The sequence below is a fragment of the Ostrinia furnacalis genome, unplaced genomic scaffold, assembly GCF_004193835.3.
Source record: "Ostrinia furnacalis isolate ACB-3 unplaced genomic scaffold, ASM419383v2 OfSCF5758, whole genome shotgun sequence".
NCBI classification, from domain to species: domain Eukaryota; kingdom Metazoa; phylum Arthropoda; class Insecta; order Lepidoptera; family Crambidae; genus Ostrinia; species Ostrinia furnacalis.
The window spans coordinates 49,771-68,608 of NW_021135997.1; the positions used below are offsets into that span (position 1 = coordinate 49,771).

An 18,838-nucleotide genomic window follows, 5' to 3' on the forward strand; every position below is an offset into this window, starting at 1 on the left:
ACTATGCTCACAACAAAATACCAATTTACATGAGATATTAAAGAGATCCAAATTACCAGAATTAGGATAAATTAACTAAATAATAATTAGGTATAACTAAAATATTGTTACTCACATAAAAAGCAGCANCAGCAGCACCCTAAGCATTAGTGTGACAAGTTGCATTTTTTATATTATCTTTGCTTTGCTATTTATGTATAACGAAGGATTTGTGATAATATTACTATGATTGTTGACTTTGTGTAATCAGTATGACCGATAATAAAGACTACCTACCTATTTTTATGAAATTTTATTTATCAAATTGTAAAATTTATTTACAAATCTTATTTGAATCTAACTATACAGGTTTAACATTAATTATATTAAATAAAACAATAATATGAAATTCTGAATACTAAGTACAAGTTGTGGTACAAGAAAACATATTTAACTAACATAATATACCCAAGAAATACTAGATTTCCAAGCTGTGGTACAAGTCAATTAGAAAACCTAGTCTTACAGAGCCTATTTCAAAGCAAGTTAAATTCAATTTATGAATATTGTAGGCATATAATCGAGATTAGAGATGAAACGGATAGTTGTTTGGCCNAAGCAGCACCCTAAGCATTAGTGTGTATTTTGTACATGACATACAAGTTGCATTTTTTTGTATTACCTATCTTTGCTTTGCTATTGTATAACGAAGGATTTGTGATAATATTACTGTGATTGTTGATTTTGTGTAATTAGTATGACCGATATTAAAGACTACCTACCTATTTTTATGCAATTTTATTTATCAAATTGTAAAATTTATTTACAAATCTTATTTGAATCTAACTACAGGTTTATACAGGTTTAACTTAATTATTTAAATAGAACAATATTCTGAAATTCTGAATAATTGGTAGAAACAAGCTGTGGTACAAGTCAATTAGAAAACCTAGTCTTACAGAGCCTATTTCCAAGCAACTAAAATTCAATTTATGAATATTGTAGGCACATAATCGAGATCGTTAAGTATTCCGTTCCAGCTGTAAGTTATTCCACGCAGTTTATTAATAAACATCTAACGAAACCGAACGAACTCGCGTCTTATTTGTATTCAAGATGTAAACATCAAAGAATCCGGCCGCGATTCATGCACCTATTCCGACTAAATACATAAATATAGTACAACGAATGACCGTAAACTAAAAATAGCAAGGATGCAAAGCTTACCTGATAAAAACAGGCTGAGAAACAGGACATCCCGGGACAACCACATTTTAACAATATTCACTGTACACAGTTTTTTTCAGATTAAAACTTCACTACTACTCGCATTGTTATTAAGAAAGACGTATGGAAGATCACGGTATCATTGTCCATTAATTCAGGATTCACGGTAGTGTAAACAAAATACGCCGGCGTCCGACAAAGGGAGCGACCATCGAAGGACAAGTAAATGCTTTTTTCGAGCTTCAAAACGGCTTTCATAGACAGCACACATTTCAAAATTAGCGTTCACAGACGAACACAAGCACAGTTTTGCAGGGCAGACTGTGGCTAACTTCATGCTATATTTGACAGTTCATTCACACCGTTTTCGTTCAGAAATTAATTAGAATAAATTGGATTTTACTGTTAATCAGCGACACACATAAGAAAAATACCACTATTTGGTAATGAATAAGGTTTTTTTTAGTATTATCTTATGTTTACTTTTATTTGCGTTACTTGAAGTACACTTTTAAACAAATTAAACTTTTGGAAATAAGCAATTTCACATACTTTTAAAACACATCAATTTCTGAACGTTTTTTGTTAGTACATTTACATTCTAAGAGATGGCGCTAAATACATATTCCAATGTCTACAAAAAAGTACAACTACTGTCTACTAGATGGCGTTAAACGAGAGTGCTATTTGCTTTGATAAAGTACAACTACTGTCTACTAGATGACGCTAACTATGTAAATTGAAATATGTAGTATTATTTCCCGTCAATAGATGTCACTGGCCATCACATGAGCTAACTCGGTCTTTCCCAAAGTGGGCGATAACGCTCCCTTGTGGGCGCTGAGACCCAAAAAAAAAATCGGGACGTTGTGTAGAGGCTTGGGAGGCATCATTTACTAGGAAGTCTCTTAGACACCGACTGAGCACTCGACTCTCGACTACAAAATGTGGGCGCTAAAATGAATTTATTCTCAAAGTGGGCAGTAGACAAAACAAGTTTGGGAACCGCTGAGCTAACTGAAAAGTACTATGAAATGGCGCTAACTGAACTTTTTATTTGATCCAGTTCCAAGTCCAACACTGCGACTTTGCCCTCAGGATTCCTAACTATCGCCCAACTATCGAGACTGTAACTCAAAAGCTATAAACACAGATAATAATTGGTAATTTATTAAGGTAAACAAAAAAAAGGTTGCTTTGTTACACATTCTTTTTATTGCTAAAATGATACTTTGCAAATGTTTGGGCTACAATCAGAGGAAAGACCAAAGTGGCATCGGCATACAACTTCACTGGTGTAGCGTTTGGCCTTATCTTTCCCCAAGACACTGCTTCATCAGGCCTCGCCCCAGCGTCACTGCCATCATATTCACTTGCCGTATTCACATAAACAGCAAAATCCGCTCCATTTCTCATTAAATTAGCGTTACAAATGTGATGTTTTATAACACCACCTCCTAATATAATCATACCAGTGTTATTGGCTTTAACAGCCATAGTATTCAGTCTTCTTAAGTCGCTTAATATATCAATAACAAGGCCAGGCCGCTTAAACGAGTGAAAATACATCATATCTCCTAAAGATCCGTCTGTGAGTGCCGGACTGAAGATCGGAATATTGTTCTTCCAGGCCCAATAGCAAACTGAGCTTTCATCGTTGATTTTTTCGCCTAATTTAGCTATAATCCTTGAAGGTGTCCAAAGTATGCCTGTTTTCGACTGTTCCTCAAGCATTTCATCGAGAATTGGTGTGACCCATTCTTCAAACTTGCAGTAATTGTCATTTGGCACTAGTAAATTACCAATCCTGTTTATTCCACGGGTTCTGAGCACTTTTCCGCTTAAATTGAAGTCTCCGACATAAGTTGGTGCTAAGCACTTGATAAAATCTTCTTCCACACCCCCTGCAGTCGTCACAATACAGTCTACAAGCTTATTTTTCACTAAAAACCTTATAGTATCGCGAAGCCCTGACGATATCATGTTAGATGTGTATCCTAAGAAAATAGTACAGTTAGTTTTCTTCTTGATAAAAGAATCTTCTTCGTACGGATCGCCCGTTTCTTCCGTCAAAGCAATGGACCGACATTTTAGCATTTTGTTGATTTCAGCAATCGCTTTCCCGAAGCTCGTGGCTTGGAAACCAGATCTGGAGTAGCTATCGAGGATCTTGTTGTAATCGGTCCCATTTTCCCAATCGTAACCAGACACAATAGGCGTTTCAGCTGGCAATTCCTGACTTGGGACCAAAACAGCATTCACGGCCATGTTGGGAGCAAGAATCTTGCTTTTTTCCACTTTGGATACATCCATTTTGATGGGAAAATTAAATTAAACACAGTAAATCGATCACCTGCGTATTTTCTATTTTCACGAAAATATTTTGGTGAAATCGAGTTTTGACAGTGATTGTCAATGTCATTGCGACGGTACCGTCAAACTTTTTAGATGAGGCTCTATGTTATCTATTCTCACTCGAATCTCGATTCAGCGGTGTAAAGGATTCACTAGCTTTAGCTTTTGCCCGCGGCTTCAGCCGTGTGAAACTCGGTTTGCCACGGATAGTGGACTCTGGTTATTTGTACAATAGTGCATACAAACAAATTACTTATTAACTAATAGCCCCGTTAACTCCTCGTGGCAAGCGAAAATAATACTTGTGTTACGAGTGGGTTCTCGATTCGGTCAGTCCGACACCGACACCATGTCGCTTGTCGCTTTATTTTTGTCAACATGTCCCTAACACCCTGTATTTCACTTCGCAGCACTTGCCGCCAACCGCCAACTGCCGCGTTCCCGCACTGCGCGTGCGCACTTTCTAACGCATTGCATAACACAATCCGGCGGACGTCGGGTCTAATCATCCATACGCCATGTTGTTGTCTAGCAAAGGAGACCACCGTGTTGACTGGACCAAAGATTAATAGGTGAATGTGCGTATTAGATTCTTCTTATCGGTCAGCAGTACCCAAACATTTTTCGAGTTCGATTCCCATCATCATCATTTGACGTTCCGTCCACTACGGAACATAGGCGTCCTCCCCCAATGTTCGTCAGATTGTTCGACACCTAGCATGGGCAAAATTGAAGGTCTAGGCACGTCTGGGTCTAATGTCTAGTGGTGACTGGTGAGAGAGCGAGGATCTAGGTTCGATTATGCGACCATGACCACAAACCTAAGTTACCTACTTAGTTTTAAGTTTCTGTGTAGGTAGGTACAATGTTTAATTTTTTTTTATAAAGTTTATTAGTAATTTGTTATTACTCAAATTACTAATAGTCCTGTTAGCCCCTCGTACTCAGCTAAATATGTTTGTATCACGAGTGAGCTCACCCCTTCACCATTCGGCTATCGTGGCTTTACTTACTTACCATAACTTGGAAGTTGAACAATAATTCACCATTTCCCTAGACTGGATCCTGAGGAGCAAATAATTTATCTAGGAACCAAGTGGCTAGACAAGTCTATTAGACAAAAAGGTTGAGATTCTCTGCGTTGAGCCGTCAGTCCGATTGAGCCATGTCAGACGCTTATCGGCCTCTAACTAAAGCCTCAATCTGTTACGTAATTAGTTAATAAAAAGTTGGGATCGTGACCAAAACCTTAAGTACTCACGTAAACTAAACCACAGTGAGGTAGGCCTTTACAACAGAACTTCATTAACATTTTAATTTTACTCTTATTTGTTTTGCTAATTAGACTATTAATTAAATATTAATTAAACTATTNAGTCTTCTTCGTACGGATCGCCCGTTTCTTCCGTCAAAGCAATGGACCGACATTTCAGCATTTTGTTGATCTCAGCAATAGCTTTTCCGAAGCTCGTGGCTTGGAAACCAGATCTGGAGTAGCTATCTAGGATTTTGTTGTAATCGGTCCCATTTTCCCAATCGTAACCAGACACAATAGGCGTTTCAGCTGGCAATTCCTGACTTGGGACCAAAACAGCGTTCACGGCCATGTTGGGAGCAAGAATCTTGCTTTTTTCCACTTTGGATACATCCATTTTGATGGGAAAATTAAATTAAACACAGTAAATCGATCACCTGCGTATTTTCTATTTTCACGAAAATATTTTGGTGAAATCGAGTTTTGACAGTGATTGTCAATGTCATTGCGAAGGTACCGTCAAACTTTTTCGATGAGGCTCTATATTATCTATACTCACTCGATTCTCGATTCTGCGGTGTAAGGATTCATTAGCTTTAGCTCGCGGCTTCAGCCGTGTGAAATCCTATTTGGAATCTAGTTATTTGTGCATACAAATACAAAAGTGCATACAATTTGCTTATTGACTAATGCCCCGTTAACTCCTCGTGGTAGCGAAAATAATACTTGTGTTCCGACGAGTGGGTGCAACGATGGCGCGGCGGGGTTCGAACCCGCGGATCTCGATTCAGTCCGACACCGACACCATTGGGCTATTTGTCGCTATATTTTTGCCAACATGTCCCTAACACCCTGTATTTCACTTCGCAGCACTTGCCGCCAACTGCCGCGTTCCCGCGCTGCGCGTGCGCACTTTCTAACGTATTGCATAACACAATCCGGCGGACGTCGGGTCTAATCATCCATTCGCCATGTTGTTGTCTAGCAAAGAAGACCACCGCGGCACCGTGTTGACTGGACCAAAGATTAATAGGTGAATGTGCGTATTATAGATTCTTCTTTCAGCAATTCCCAAACTTCTTCGAGTTCGATTCGTATCATCATCATTTCAGCCATAAGACGTCCACTGCTGAACATACGCCTATACCAATGATTTTCCGATTGGTTGAATTTTCTACTTGGATTGATCGGTGGCCTACTGTGTCCTATGTCCAGTTGTGTTATAGCGAGGTTCGAATCCGCGGTGTGCATACAATGTTCTATGTTTTTGAGTATGAAAAAAGATTACTATGTGCTTTGAACTTTTTCCAATTCGGTTAGATTAGAGCATGGACATACCGACCTATACAGTTTGATTTAATTATTAGGTAATAGCGAACGTTTAACAATGCTGCAAGCAATGGCGTGGTCCAGCGGACTGGATTCTGAAGTGTGAATAGTAGGTAATATTATTGTCTAGGACAGTGGTTCTTAACCTTTAAGTCACGAGGGACAATTTTACCAAATTTCTGTCTTGTCAGGGACCACTTAGATTTTTTTTTTCAAAATCCTATGAAAGGGGAGGTCGATTTCTCGCCCACTGTACGCCGTTTGCGATGTGTTGACTCGACTCATCACGTCACGTCACGTCACTTGTTTACTACGATGTCTTCGTGGACCACTTGGAATGCCTCCAGGGACCACCCAGTGGTCCGCCGACCACCGGTTAAGAACCACTGGTCTAGGAGAACCAAAGTCTCTAGACAAAAAGTTTGGGGTACTATGCATTGAGCCGTCTCAGTCCGATTGAGCCATATCAGATGCTTATCAGCCTCTAACTAAAGCCTCAATCTGTTACGTAATTAATTCCTAAAAAGTTAGGATCGTGACCAAAACCATACTCACGTAAACTAAACCACAGTGAGGTAGGTCTTTAGAACAGAACTTCATAAACATTTTAATTTTACTCTTATTTGTTTTGCTAATTAGCACTTTCTAACGCTGCCAAACTTCATCAGCACAAATCTGCTGTCAAAAGTATCGTAAATAAATCAGCCTACTTACAATCGCCCGCGGGGTTAAGTGCTCACTTACATCATTCTTTTTGGAGTGCCAAAACATGTTTGTTTGTGCTCATTAGTCTCAACTTTTTTCATTTAAAACAACTCGATGTTAGGTTGTTAATTTTTTAAGAAGATCAATGGTGTTTTTTTTTTACTTTTGCTGCTGCACAAAGTCATGTCCCAAGGATTTCCAGTTTCCACATAGGTAGGTATAGCCTGACCAAGAACATAAAAACCCTCGCCATGTTGTGGAAAACTAATGGTACTAATTTCTTTTAATGGCAACAGTAACTAAAAACTTCANATAAGGTTTTATGCTTCCAGTTAGGCTATTTTAATAATGATTAAGGATTTAATAAATTTAAAAACTATAATAAAAATTTAGAATAAAATAATTATGTGAAATTGTCGATATTACTTACCTGAAATATTCATAAGAAATAATGTGAGTCTAGTATAATACAATTTTGATTTGTTATTTCTAACAATAAGTGAAAATATTTATATTCCCATTAGAAATGCAATTTAGACTCGTTGGACTCGTGTAAGCCCTGGTTCAGAAAGCTGAACCTATTAACTCTGCCATGCCTATACACTTATGAATTGTAGTACAGTCCACTATGAAAATTAGCTGTAGTCTGTTTCAACTACCCATTTTAAAGTTTTTTGTTACTTTCTAAGTTTTGAATTTTATGGAATTGGGAAAGAAGTAGGTACCGAGTTTGAAGCGTTCATGAGCAGACATTGCAGTTGAATATTCAAGTTCTGAATTTGATTATTGATGAATAATAAAATAAATCCTACTAGCTCGATTGATGTTTCATTTAATTTATTTAAACCAGGTTACCTTTAATAATATTTTTCGTTCATTTATGAAAATATCAAATTAGCCCGTAATTCTGAATCCTGATACATAAATTTAGCCTATTAATTTAACACATGTACGACTGTACTCAGTGTTGCACTATCAAATGCAATTGAAGCGCCTCTATGCCAGGGTTTTTATGTTCCTGGTCAGGCTATATATCGTTCCTGTGCTGCTCACAACCGGGTCTTCCCGCAACCTTTTAATAGTTCAAACTATGTTTATAATTTATTCCAGTGGCTTAGAGCATAATGTTGAGATCTCTGAAATAGTTTAGCGCCTTAGCTCCTAGAAACGACTAAGGCTTATGATGCCATATTGCTCTTCATAATACAAAATTTGCGAAGTCCATTGAACTGAACGAGTTAATTCATGATTTCTCGGTCGGTAAGCGGTCATCGGCCGTCATTAAGATCGATTTAAGTGTTTATAAATCTTTTTTTACGTTCATTACGGCTGTACTTCCCATTGAAAGCATCTCTGAGCCCACACACAAAGACTATACGGTTCTTCCTTCCGTATGTGGGCAATCTGTAATTACGGCATATAACTGAGGTGTCTAGTCATGTGCAAGGTAGAACAGCAACTACACTGCAGAAAATACATTAAGCAAGCACTAAGGCCCAGAACAGACGGTGAAACGCAACTGCAACGAAACTGCAACTGCTAGTTACTTTTGAGTTGCATATAGTTTCTGCCATAGCATCCGTTGAGAGACCACACATGACGCGACCAGTTTGAAACTTTCAGTTCTGAAACTTTCATTCATGAGAATCATCAGAAAGTTGCAGTTTCGTTGCAGTTGCGTTTCACCGTCTGTTCTGGGCCTAAGTATAAGAGTCACAAGGTAGACCGACGACCTCATAAAGGTAGCAGGAAGGCGCTGGATGGAGGCCGCTACATTGGAAAACATTGGGGGAGGATGTTCAGCAGTGGACGTCTTGATTATAATGAAGCATTTAAGAGTGCGACTTTGAATATCCGTTTGTATAGTAATTTTTATGGGGATTCGAGAATTAATGATTTATAGTTAGGTAAATGCTTATCCAACCCGACTTAGACTTAGACCCTAGGATCATCATTAACTAGTGGTATCGTGCAACTTATTAAAATTATTTGAGTTTAAGTAGGTTACGGCTCTAAGCTCTGAGCATGATAACTGTTAGGGAGGAGCTAAAGCTGACAGGGAATAAATATAAAACGCGACTGGAAAATCACCCAAATCAGTTGACAACCATCAGCTACACTAAACGACTGAAACGCTACGATATATATACTTGGTGGCAGATAGTGAATGCGGAGTATCCTGCTGGGGAGCTCCTTGAACATGTTAAAACTGCATGGGACAAATCTGCTTATGGTTTAGGACTGATTGCAGATGAGCGCACAAAAAGTAGGTTACGGCGGCGAATGTCTCAGGAATCTACATTATTTGCAATATGTGAAGAAATAAGGTAAGTGCCCCCTACTTCGGTATATTAAGGCTCTTACGACTTTAACATTTTATTTAAAAATAACCAAGCATGATATCAGTATAAAAGCTTTTGTATGCTAAACTTTGGTCTTTTGACAGTAAGTTAATACATAATTTATAGTTATATAGTTTGAACTTTTTTTTATATTAATTATTCTGGTGAGAACATTTTGACAGTATTATTATCTGGAAATAAAAAAAAATGATTTACATAATTATTTAATACATAACATAAATATATTATATTATTTCTAACATAAATGTATTTTTGAACAATAAAAAAGTTGAAAAAAAAAAAGAATTTATAATAAAACCGTTATCACTTGGAACAATTTCAAAATGCTCAGTTGCCTCCTGATGGGATCATTTGAGTACAAATCTAAAACTCGAGATTAGTAATACAAAGACAACACAAAATACACAAATTGTATGTTCCATGTGTAATAATAAATACACGATAGTATTATTACAGCAGAAAATATGTGTTACTATTTCATATTTTTTCAAAATAAAATAAAGAGCTCACCTGCACAGTTCAAATCACGCTCGGGCACTGGTTGAAACTTGTCAATTAGTGATATTATACAACGAGAGATGGTGTTAAAAGTACTAAATTAGGTAGTTTATTAATTGAACAAATGAAGACAACCGTTTTAAGTTTCAAATGTACAGAGTTAAGTTTATAATTTTGATTTATATTTTATGTCTACAATTGTGGACGCCAGGTCTGAAAGGGTTAACTAGTGGTATCGTGCACCTTATTAAAATTATTTGAGTTTAAGTAGGTTACGGCTCTAAGCTCTGAGCATGATAACTGTTAGGGAGGAGCTAAAGCTGACAGGGAATAAATATAAAACGCGACTGGAAAATCACCCAAATCAGTTGACAACCATCAGCTACATACACTAAACGACTGAAACGCCACGATATAGTTATATACTTGGTGGCAGATAGTGAATGCGGAGTATCCTGCTGGGGAGCTCCTTGAACATGTTAAAACTGCATGGAACAAATCTGCTTATAGTTTAGGACTGATTGCAGTTTAGCGCAAAAAAAAAGTAGGTTACGGCGGCGAATGTCTCAGGAATCTACATTATTTGCAATATGTGAAGAAATACTTAAATAACAAATATTGTCTCATCATCAGACGATGCAAGACATTCTTCAGGTCATAAGTCTCTAGGTCAACTAGCTCTACGCCTAAACTGAAGAGATAAAGTAAGATTATTTGCAGATATCAGATGCCATTTTGGTACTACCCTGTTGATTAGTTAAGTTATTTTATTTTGTAAGGACGTAACTATATAGGCCTAACAATTAGTTAGTGCCTGAGGTGTGGGAGGAGCACGGGAGGGTGTTTTTGTGACGGTCAAACGTCAACGAGACTTCAGATCTTCGGAATTGTATGCTCACGTCATAATGCCAATGTCACCCCTCCCGTGCCGCTATACTTCAGGCACTAAACCTCAACTAAAATAGTAAGACACGGGTCTTAACGCGACGTTTATTAATAGGTACATTATGTACTCACGGCTTGACGTTTCGGCTGCGATGCTGCAGCCGTGGTCACAAGCAGACTGTAATGTAACTCATTAATAAACATCGACCGATGACCTGATGACCTGATAAAGGTAGCGGGAAGGCGCTGGATGCAGGCCGCTACCAACCGTGCGATGTGGAAGTCATTGGGGGAGGCCTATGTTCAGCAGTGGACGTCCTGTGGCTGAAATGATGATGATGATGATGATGAATAAACATCGCGTTAAGACCCGTGTCTTACTATTTTAGTTGAAATGGAACGCCGCGGAAGTTTTAATGGGTGTTCCTAACGAAGCAGCGCCCTTTTCAGGGCTCCGGGAGTCCCACACAACACCCTGTCCCCCGGCAGTAGAGACAGTTCGCAAAGCATTTAACTCCGCGACAAAGAGGCACTTTTTTTAATTTTTCAACGGGCTGTCTGCTCTACATAACCTGTGACATAGGTTCCTCCCATTTACATAAATAACACCCTCAATGCAATTACCACTCGATACAGACGGACCAATTACCTCCACTTCCGCGAACGAAGCCGTGGGATGTAACAATACTAATTGCTAGGAATGTCGTCTACGATGTGTGTAAGTGGTCCACTGCAATCTTACAAATAATATTATATACCTACTCTGTTATATAAAATAGCCACTTGAGTAAAATCAATGAAGTTGAAACCTTAACTTCGAACTCCTCCTATGTTCTTCTGATTAATTTCGTTGCGGGTCCAATGTAGATCCTGGCTACACAGAAGTTGCAGCGGTGGGAACGAGAGGTGGGAATAGTCCCGTTTTTAGTCAATTGATTACATGATATTATTTGATGACAAAGGTGACTTTCTTCCGCCACTTCTTCTCAGCACCGGCCCATATGTTGTCCCGAAGAGGTGGTAGGGCAAGCTATATTTGGGACTGTATAAGCGCCCTTGAAAGGGTCTACTTAGACCCTTTCAAGGGTCTAAGTAGACCCTTTCAAAGTAATTCCTTTCTAAGTACCTATTGCTGAATAAAAGCCTTGACATTTCATTGTTTAGGTGGGTGTTGAAAGACTCTTTTTCAGGACTGTTTTCAGGCTTATGAAAGGCTTTGGAGTGATTGGAACCTTTCGAAGGGTTTAGTAATTACCTACCTATCCTGTCTTTATCAAACGTTGACTGCATTACACGACTATTTATTATGCGTTTTTTTAAATTTCTATTGACTACAAAATTCAAGATATCTGTAGACGCGATCTATGAATATGATGAAGATAGAGCTAGCCTAGAAAATGCCTATTCATTCGTATCTTGAACGGCTGTCACTTTATGTATCCTACTTATTAGCATTACGATTACGAAGGTACTTATTTGGTAGTTAATGGCCACCAGGTTACTCAAATTAACCTTTAATTACAATAAAATTATGCAGAAAGTAAGCTTTATGTATCTCAAGCTGTTGAAACGGCAAGGTGCCACTCCGGGGTCAGTTGTAAGTATTATACGAGTAGCTCATAACATTTCATAAGCTTACCTACTTAAAAGATTCATATCATTACAAAATCATCTTTCTAAGATGTATCTTTGCACATTTGATCGAGTAAAAGTTGTATTTACCACACATGTTGTGTTGCATTGAGTTTTGCTAACCGCATTGCATCATGGGGAATGTACGAGTATTTATGATTTAGATGGTTTGCGTCACCTTTTAAAAGTAGCATGGAATCTTAACTTCTTAAGGATGACATCAGAGTAAGTCCTTATTTTATTAATCTTGTGGGTTGCAGACTGAGGTGACTTCTAATGATAAGATCTGATTCTGATCAACTTTCTTTTTATCCACAACAAGGAAGCTCTTGGCCTGCATCTCACCTGATGGAAAGAGATGATGTGGCCGAGGATGGAAGCGAGCTGTCCTCGGAATCCTCAACCACAGAGGAACTGGCTATCTTACCTTCAACTGCCACTGACACAGCTGTAGATCCTGGCTACACAGGAGTTGCAGTGGTGGAAACGAGAGGTGGGAATTATAGTCCCGTTAACAATGATTTTATGACGACAGACTTAAAATGGTGGTAGCAAGCGAGGCGTACTTAGAATAAGCTCTATGACCAACCAAACCGAGAAGAAACTTTTGCCCTACTGGGAATCGAACCAAGACCGCCCATCTCATCGCATCAACGCTCAGTCCTATCAACGATAACCCGTCTTTACCTATTTTCCTAGACCAGGCCCAGGATGCATATCTACTTGGTTGTGGTCGACCGGTTGCGGTTTAAAGACGCAGCGGCTAGTCGGCCGTCTTCTCCCATCCCAGAGCGTGTCTTTCCTTAAAAATTAAAATCGTGCCTCCTGGTATGCCGGTTTGACCGGAGCAGGCACCGTCCTGGCTGGGTGAGCACTATCGTATCGTATCGTATCGTACTGGGAATCGAACCCGGGTCAGTTTTTTTGCAATTAGTGTGTTCTATTTTAGTTCTATTTTAATTAGTGTGTCCATTTGGAAATCGAACACAGGTCTTCCGGATCGGGAGAATCCAAGCCCAGTCTAACCACTAAACCACAGAAAAAAAATTAAGGCTGAGTTGCACCACCTAACTTTGACCGTAACTATGACGATAACCGGTGTTTTGTATGGAGTTTGACAGATTTTTGACGTTTGACAAAGTTAAAGCAAGATGGTGCAACCCAGCCTAAGACTTTTTTAACTAACATTAAGGCTTGACATTCGCAGATCATAAACACTAACCCAAGAGGTCAAAATGACTTAAATTCGTACATAAATTAGTGGTTTCATAAACTCAATTTAAAATAGGAAGTTAGTGAGTAATTTTTGTTGCATCAGCTAAATTGCATAAAGCTCAACACCGCAAATTTTAACAAAACAATTAACCTACTCCTTTAATGAACTCTTAAGATCAATGGAGATATATTTTTAAAGGAAATAAAGAAATTCCTCTCGAGACAAAGAATTTAACATTGTATAACGTGCAGCACGGAATTTGATCGAGCGCGCATCAAAAAGTTGAGATCGTTTAGGTATTTCTTCTTCTAATTTAAATTAATTATTTGATCCTTCTTCTCAGTCGCTTCGTTCTTGGCAAAACGTTCGTATCTATTTAAATCACTCATAACAAATAAAATGTTATGTTTGAGCTTTTTGACTCTCCAAAATTAACCCCCCAAGAGAATGAAACGAGAATCCAATCCTAACTAGGTAATAACGAAGGCGTAGGCAAAAGCTAATTAAAACAAAATCAAGAACTTGTCTTCAGGCACTTCTCAGATAGCGCCATGTCAGACACCAGTGACGATTGACAGTTTGACATCTGACATCCTGTAACTGCCCACTATCCATGTTAAGATGTAAATTTTATAATACTTAATATCTTTGCGTGGTATTCTTAAAAAGGTAAATAGTTCGTTTGAATACCGCCAGGGGTTTGTTTTTGGTTCGTTGTTCGGTTGTTCTCGCCATGACTGTTTGATTTGTAATACGTTTTATTTTACTTGAAATATACGTGAGAAATCTTACTCAAGAGTTTATTTTAACCACATCTTAACAGGTTATGGGCCCAGGTACGTTAATACCTACGAATTGAGTAAAGAGCAGAAAAAGTGTCGTTCGAAAAAAATGGAAGTCACAAATTCCATGCGGATCGAAAAATTCAACGGAAAAGACTTTAGACAGTGGAAATTCCAAATTAAATGTGCCTTGAAGGCTAAAGGCTTGAATATTGATGAGGAGAAACCCATGGTGGGTGACACAAGCCAATGGGACAAAAACGATGGTATGGCCATGTTTTTGTTAACATCGTCCATGGATTTAAATCAAATATCCTTAATAGAAAATTGTGAAACAGCCAAGGAAGTCATGACAAAGTTGGAATCTATTTACGAGCAAAAGTCTGAGCTGAACAAAATGATGGTACATGAAAAATTTTATCAGTATAAAATGTCACCNTTTGGTTCAGAAGGTTATGTTCATATACCTGATGCAAGAAGAAGAAAACTTGATAGAAAAAGTGTGAAACTAATATTGGTTGGATATGAAAATGAAAATTATAGAATGTTTGATAATGAAAGTGGGAAGATAACAATAAGTAGAAATGTACACTTCAATGAGAACAATATACCGGTCCTGAGAAAAAATATTACTACAATTTCCATTACTGAGGAAAAAAATCAAAACGAAGAAAGTCCAGAAATACCAGGAGACAACCAAGATATTTCTGAATCAAGTTTTGAAAGTGTAGAGACACAAGAAGATCCCAATGACAGAACGTATGAGCCTTCGCAGATAATTTCGGAAGATGATACAAGAAATATTACACTGCGTCCTAGAAGGAACAGGAATGAAGAAGCAAATTTCGTTGAATTTGATATACCTACTACATATGAAGAAGCTATGAATTGTAGAGATGGCAGTAAATGGAAAGAAGCTATAAAGGCAGAAATACAGTCGCTAGAAGAAAATAAAACGTGGAAGTTAGTAGATAAGAAACATGAGAGAACAGTGTCCTCAAAGTGGGTATTTTGTATAAAAAGAGATACAGAGGGCAATATAGTAAGATACAAAACACGTCTTAAAACGTAAACGTATGTATTGTGTTAAATATGTAGAAAGCTCAAACCAGCTCGCACATTTTTTTAACAGAAGCTGTGTCTTTCATAGTTATTTATTTATGTTGAATGGAAAGTGAGTTGTTTTGAAGCTTTTATAGTTAAGTAGGTTATTATTCTAAAATTTTATAATACTTAATATCTTTGCGTGGTATTCTTAAAAAGGTAAATAGTTCGTTTGAATACCGCCAGGGGTTTGTTTTTGGTTCGTTGTTCGGTTGTTCTCGCCATGACTGTTTGATTTGTAATACGTTTTATTTTGCTTGAAATATACGTGAGAAATCTTACTCAAGAGTTTATTTTAACCACACCTTAACANTAAATTTCAATAAATAAATAAGACGTGTCTAAAAAGCGCCATCTATCTTCATTGGTTAAAATCTACAGCGCTGGACAAAAACTACTGTTTTTGACGTTCGTAATATTCATGCGGGGGAAGCCGTGAAACACCATCTATCAACATGATATCAAACAACAGATTTTACGAACTAAGGGGTAAAACGAGGTCCACGCGTACGAAGTCGCAGGCGGCCCGCTAGTTCCGTAATAAAGACAACTAGCAGGTTCCCGAGTTAAAAAGGTACAGTTGCACATACTCATTAGTAGCACGAAAAGTGACGAAAGCATAAGCAGATCATCATCATCATCATCATCATAATTTCAGCCATAGGACGTCCACTGCTGAAGTGCTGAACATAGGCCTCCCCCAATGCTTTCCATGTTGATCGATTGGCAGCGGTCTGCGTCCAGCGCTTCCCTGCTACCTTTACGATGTCGTCGGTCCACCTTGTAGGTGGACGTCCCACGCTGCGTTTTCCGGTACGCGGCCTCCATTCCAGAACCTTTCTTCCCCATCGGCCGTCAGTTCTGCGTACTATGTGCCCTGCCCATTGCCACTTCAGCTTGCTAACCCGTCGGGCTATGTCAGCGACTTTGGTTCGTTTATGGATCTCCTCATTTCTGATTCGATCTCGCAAAGAAACACCAAGCATAGCCCTCTCCATAGCACGCTGTGCAACTTTGAGCTTCTGTATAAGCAGATAGGTCCCCTTAATTGATATTTATTGTCCGTGGTATATATATTTTCTTAAAGGTTACTATATAATCTTTAGTTTGTCTCCTGTTATCCGCTTTGCACTGAAGGGAAGTCGAACCTTAACTTCTAACTCCTCCTATGATATAATAATTATTAGGTACTGACGGGATTGCTACCATGTATCTTAATTTCGAGTTTCCGAATGGTAGCAATCCCGTCAATAGGTAATAATAATAATTATGTTACTGACCATGAAAGTTTAAAACTCCCCCTATAAGATCTTCTGATTATTCAAAAAAAAAAATTAAAAAATGTTTATTTGCCAAAAACACAGTAATACAGAGTGACAATATTAAAATAGGATCATGTGTTTAGCCTGCTCGCTGACTTCGCGTATTCTTCTGATTCGTTGCGGATCCAATGACAGTTTTAACTTTTCCCTGGGACAAACTTGATCTTCACTGGTTGGGTTTTTATTGGAGATACTGGCTACACAGGAGTTGCAGGGCTGGGGACGACATGTGGAAATAGTCCCATTAGCATGAAAGCATGCTACTATTACTGCACTAGCAGTACTACAGTAGTATGTTTGTCAAAACATCTTACTAATATATTACTTACTTACTGCTTTCCGCCCGCGGCTTCGCCCGCGTGGAATTTTGTCTGTCACAGAAAAACTTTATCTCGCGCGTCCCTGTTTCAAAAACCGGGATAAAAACTATCTTATTTCCTTTCCCGGGACTCAAACTATCTCTATGCCAAATTTCATCAAAATCGGTTCAGTGTTTTTGGCGTGAAAGAGAGACAGACAGACAGATAAACAGACAGAGTTACTTTCGCATTTATAATATTAGTATAGATTCTTGGTTATAAACAATAATACTGTAAAGTTTCATCAAAATCCGTTCAGAAGTTTTTGCGTGAAAGAGTAACAAACATCCAGACATCCAAATTTTCGCATTTATAATATCAGTAGGAATAGGATTCTGTGCTAATAGTATAAAGCTGAAGAGTTTCTTTGTTTGCTTAAACGTGTTTATCTCAAGAACTAGTTGCCCGATTTGATAAATTATTTTTGTTTTGGGAGCCCATTTGTCGAGGAAGGCTTTAGAGCGCTTGTAGACGTCCGTTTTTTCACCGGACGACGGACCGTCAAAAAATGGATATCCTTTGTTTGCTGTCAATTTTCTCGCCGGACCTATGTCCGATGCATGTGCACACGTTCATTAAAACCATACGCCACCGCTAAATCCGGTGAAAAAATCGGGCCGTTGTCCGGTCAAAAAACGGACGTCTACAAGCGCTCTTTAGTCTTATTTTGAGGCTTTAGCCAATAGGGGCGGAGCAGTAACTACGCGTGATAATTGTTTGATAATATTTCCGGTTATTGCAATATTTTTCTTTACAGCTCCGCCCCTAGTGGCTGTAGGGTAATGTTATATAGCCTAAAGCCATCTTAGATGGGCTATCCAACACAAAAATATTTTTTCAAATCGGACCTGTATTTCCTGAGATTAGCGCGTTCAAGCAAACAATACAAAACTTACAAGTTTAGGTAACATAGATTATCATCATCATCATTAAGCCATAGATATTCCAATGAACATAGGCCTGCTCAAAGTGAGTCATCTGTCCACCTGTGTTTCATTAATTATCACTTTTATCAATGAATGCCCCCAAAATTACTATGAGCAAAGTCCTAAATACATATTTATCACTTACCCAAATGATCTGTGATAAAAATAGTAAGTTATTACTGAGTAGGCTCACTCTGTACCGACGACACCGATAACATCGTAAAGTAGCAGGAAGGCGCAGGCCGCTACCAACCGGGCAACATGGAAAGCATTGGGGGAGGCAGTGGCGGGGCAAGACCTAAATTTGATGTGGGCAGATTTCGCGAGGCCTTGTTCTGTGGCGACCTGAAGACGGATTTTATAAAAAGAAAAAAAAACGGGTCTATTTGTATTGTACACCTTTATCTCCGCCATTAGATTATTATTTGGCTCGCCTACGCACACAGCACGACCTGCCCGCACCACGGTCGGACGCCGAATGCCCCCACCGCTGACNAAATATTTTTTTTTAACTACATACATTGTTTAGCTATCAAGAATTTATATTTAATAGTCAATGTTTGCATTTATTGTCATCTCCACCTTGTATACGTTTTTTCAAAATTTTTGATGCGCGAGGCCCCTTGTTCCGCGAGGCCGTAGGCGGTGGCCCACGTCGCCTACGCCTTACGCCGCCACTGGGGGGAGGCCTATGCTCAGCAGTGGACGTCCTGTGGCTGAGATGATGATGATGATGAGGCTCAATCTGTACGCCGCAATTGCTTCTCTCTAAGTAAACGTTTTATATTTTTCTCTATGGATTAATCATACCAATAAATCAGAAAACTACATCCTGGTTTTAAGTACCATAATCACCAAAGTTAAGTACCAAAAGAGTTTTGATTGAAATTCAATTGTGTTG

General features: G+C 38.5%; 2 protein-coding genes across 2 annotated transcripts in view; both read right to left on the reverse strand.

Annotated features, from left to right (window-relative positions):
• LOC114361466 (tyrosine-protein kinase-like otk) overlaps positions 1-1,483 on the reverse strand; it is a gene marked incomplete at its 3' end in the record, with an annotated part of 51,142 nt that extends 49,659 nt beyond the window's left edge. Inside the window, exon 1 of the mRNA XM_028316507.1 lies at positions 1,207-1,483. Within this exon, the coding sequence (XP_028172308.1) occupies positions 1,207-1,252 (46 nt within the window). The remainder of the gene's footprint in view (positions 1-1,206) is intronic.
• A 911-nt stretch (positions 1,484-2,394) lies between these two features.
• Positions 2,395-5,298, reverse strand: Dhs (deoxyhypusine synthase). Its single transcript, XM_028316536.1, has 2 exons — positions 4,938-5,298; positions 2,395-3,243 (listed from the first exon to the last, which is right to left on the reverse strand). The coding sequence occupies exons 1-2, from the start codon at positions 5,211-5,213 to the stop codon at positions 2,407-2,409; spliced, it is 1,113 nt and encodes a 370-aa protein (XP_028172337.1). The 5' UTR covers positions 5,214-5,298; the 3' UTR covers positions 2,395-2,406.
• Positions 5,299-18,838: the final 13,540 nt, after the last annotated feature.

Coding starts and splice junctions, on each gene's coding strand:
- Dhs (XM_028316536.1), bottom strand. CDS start 5,213: ATGGATGTATCCAAAGTGGAAAAAAGCAAGATTCTTGCTCCCAACATG.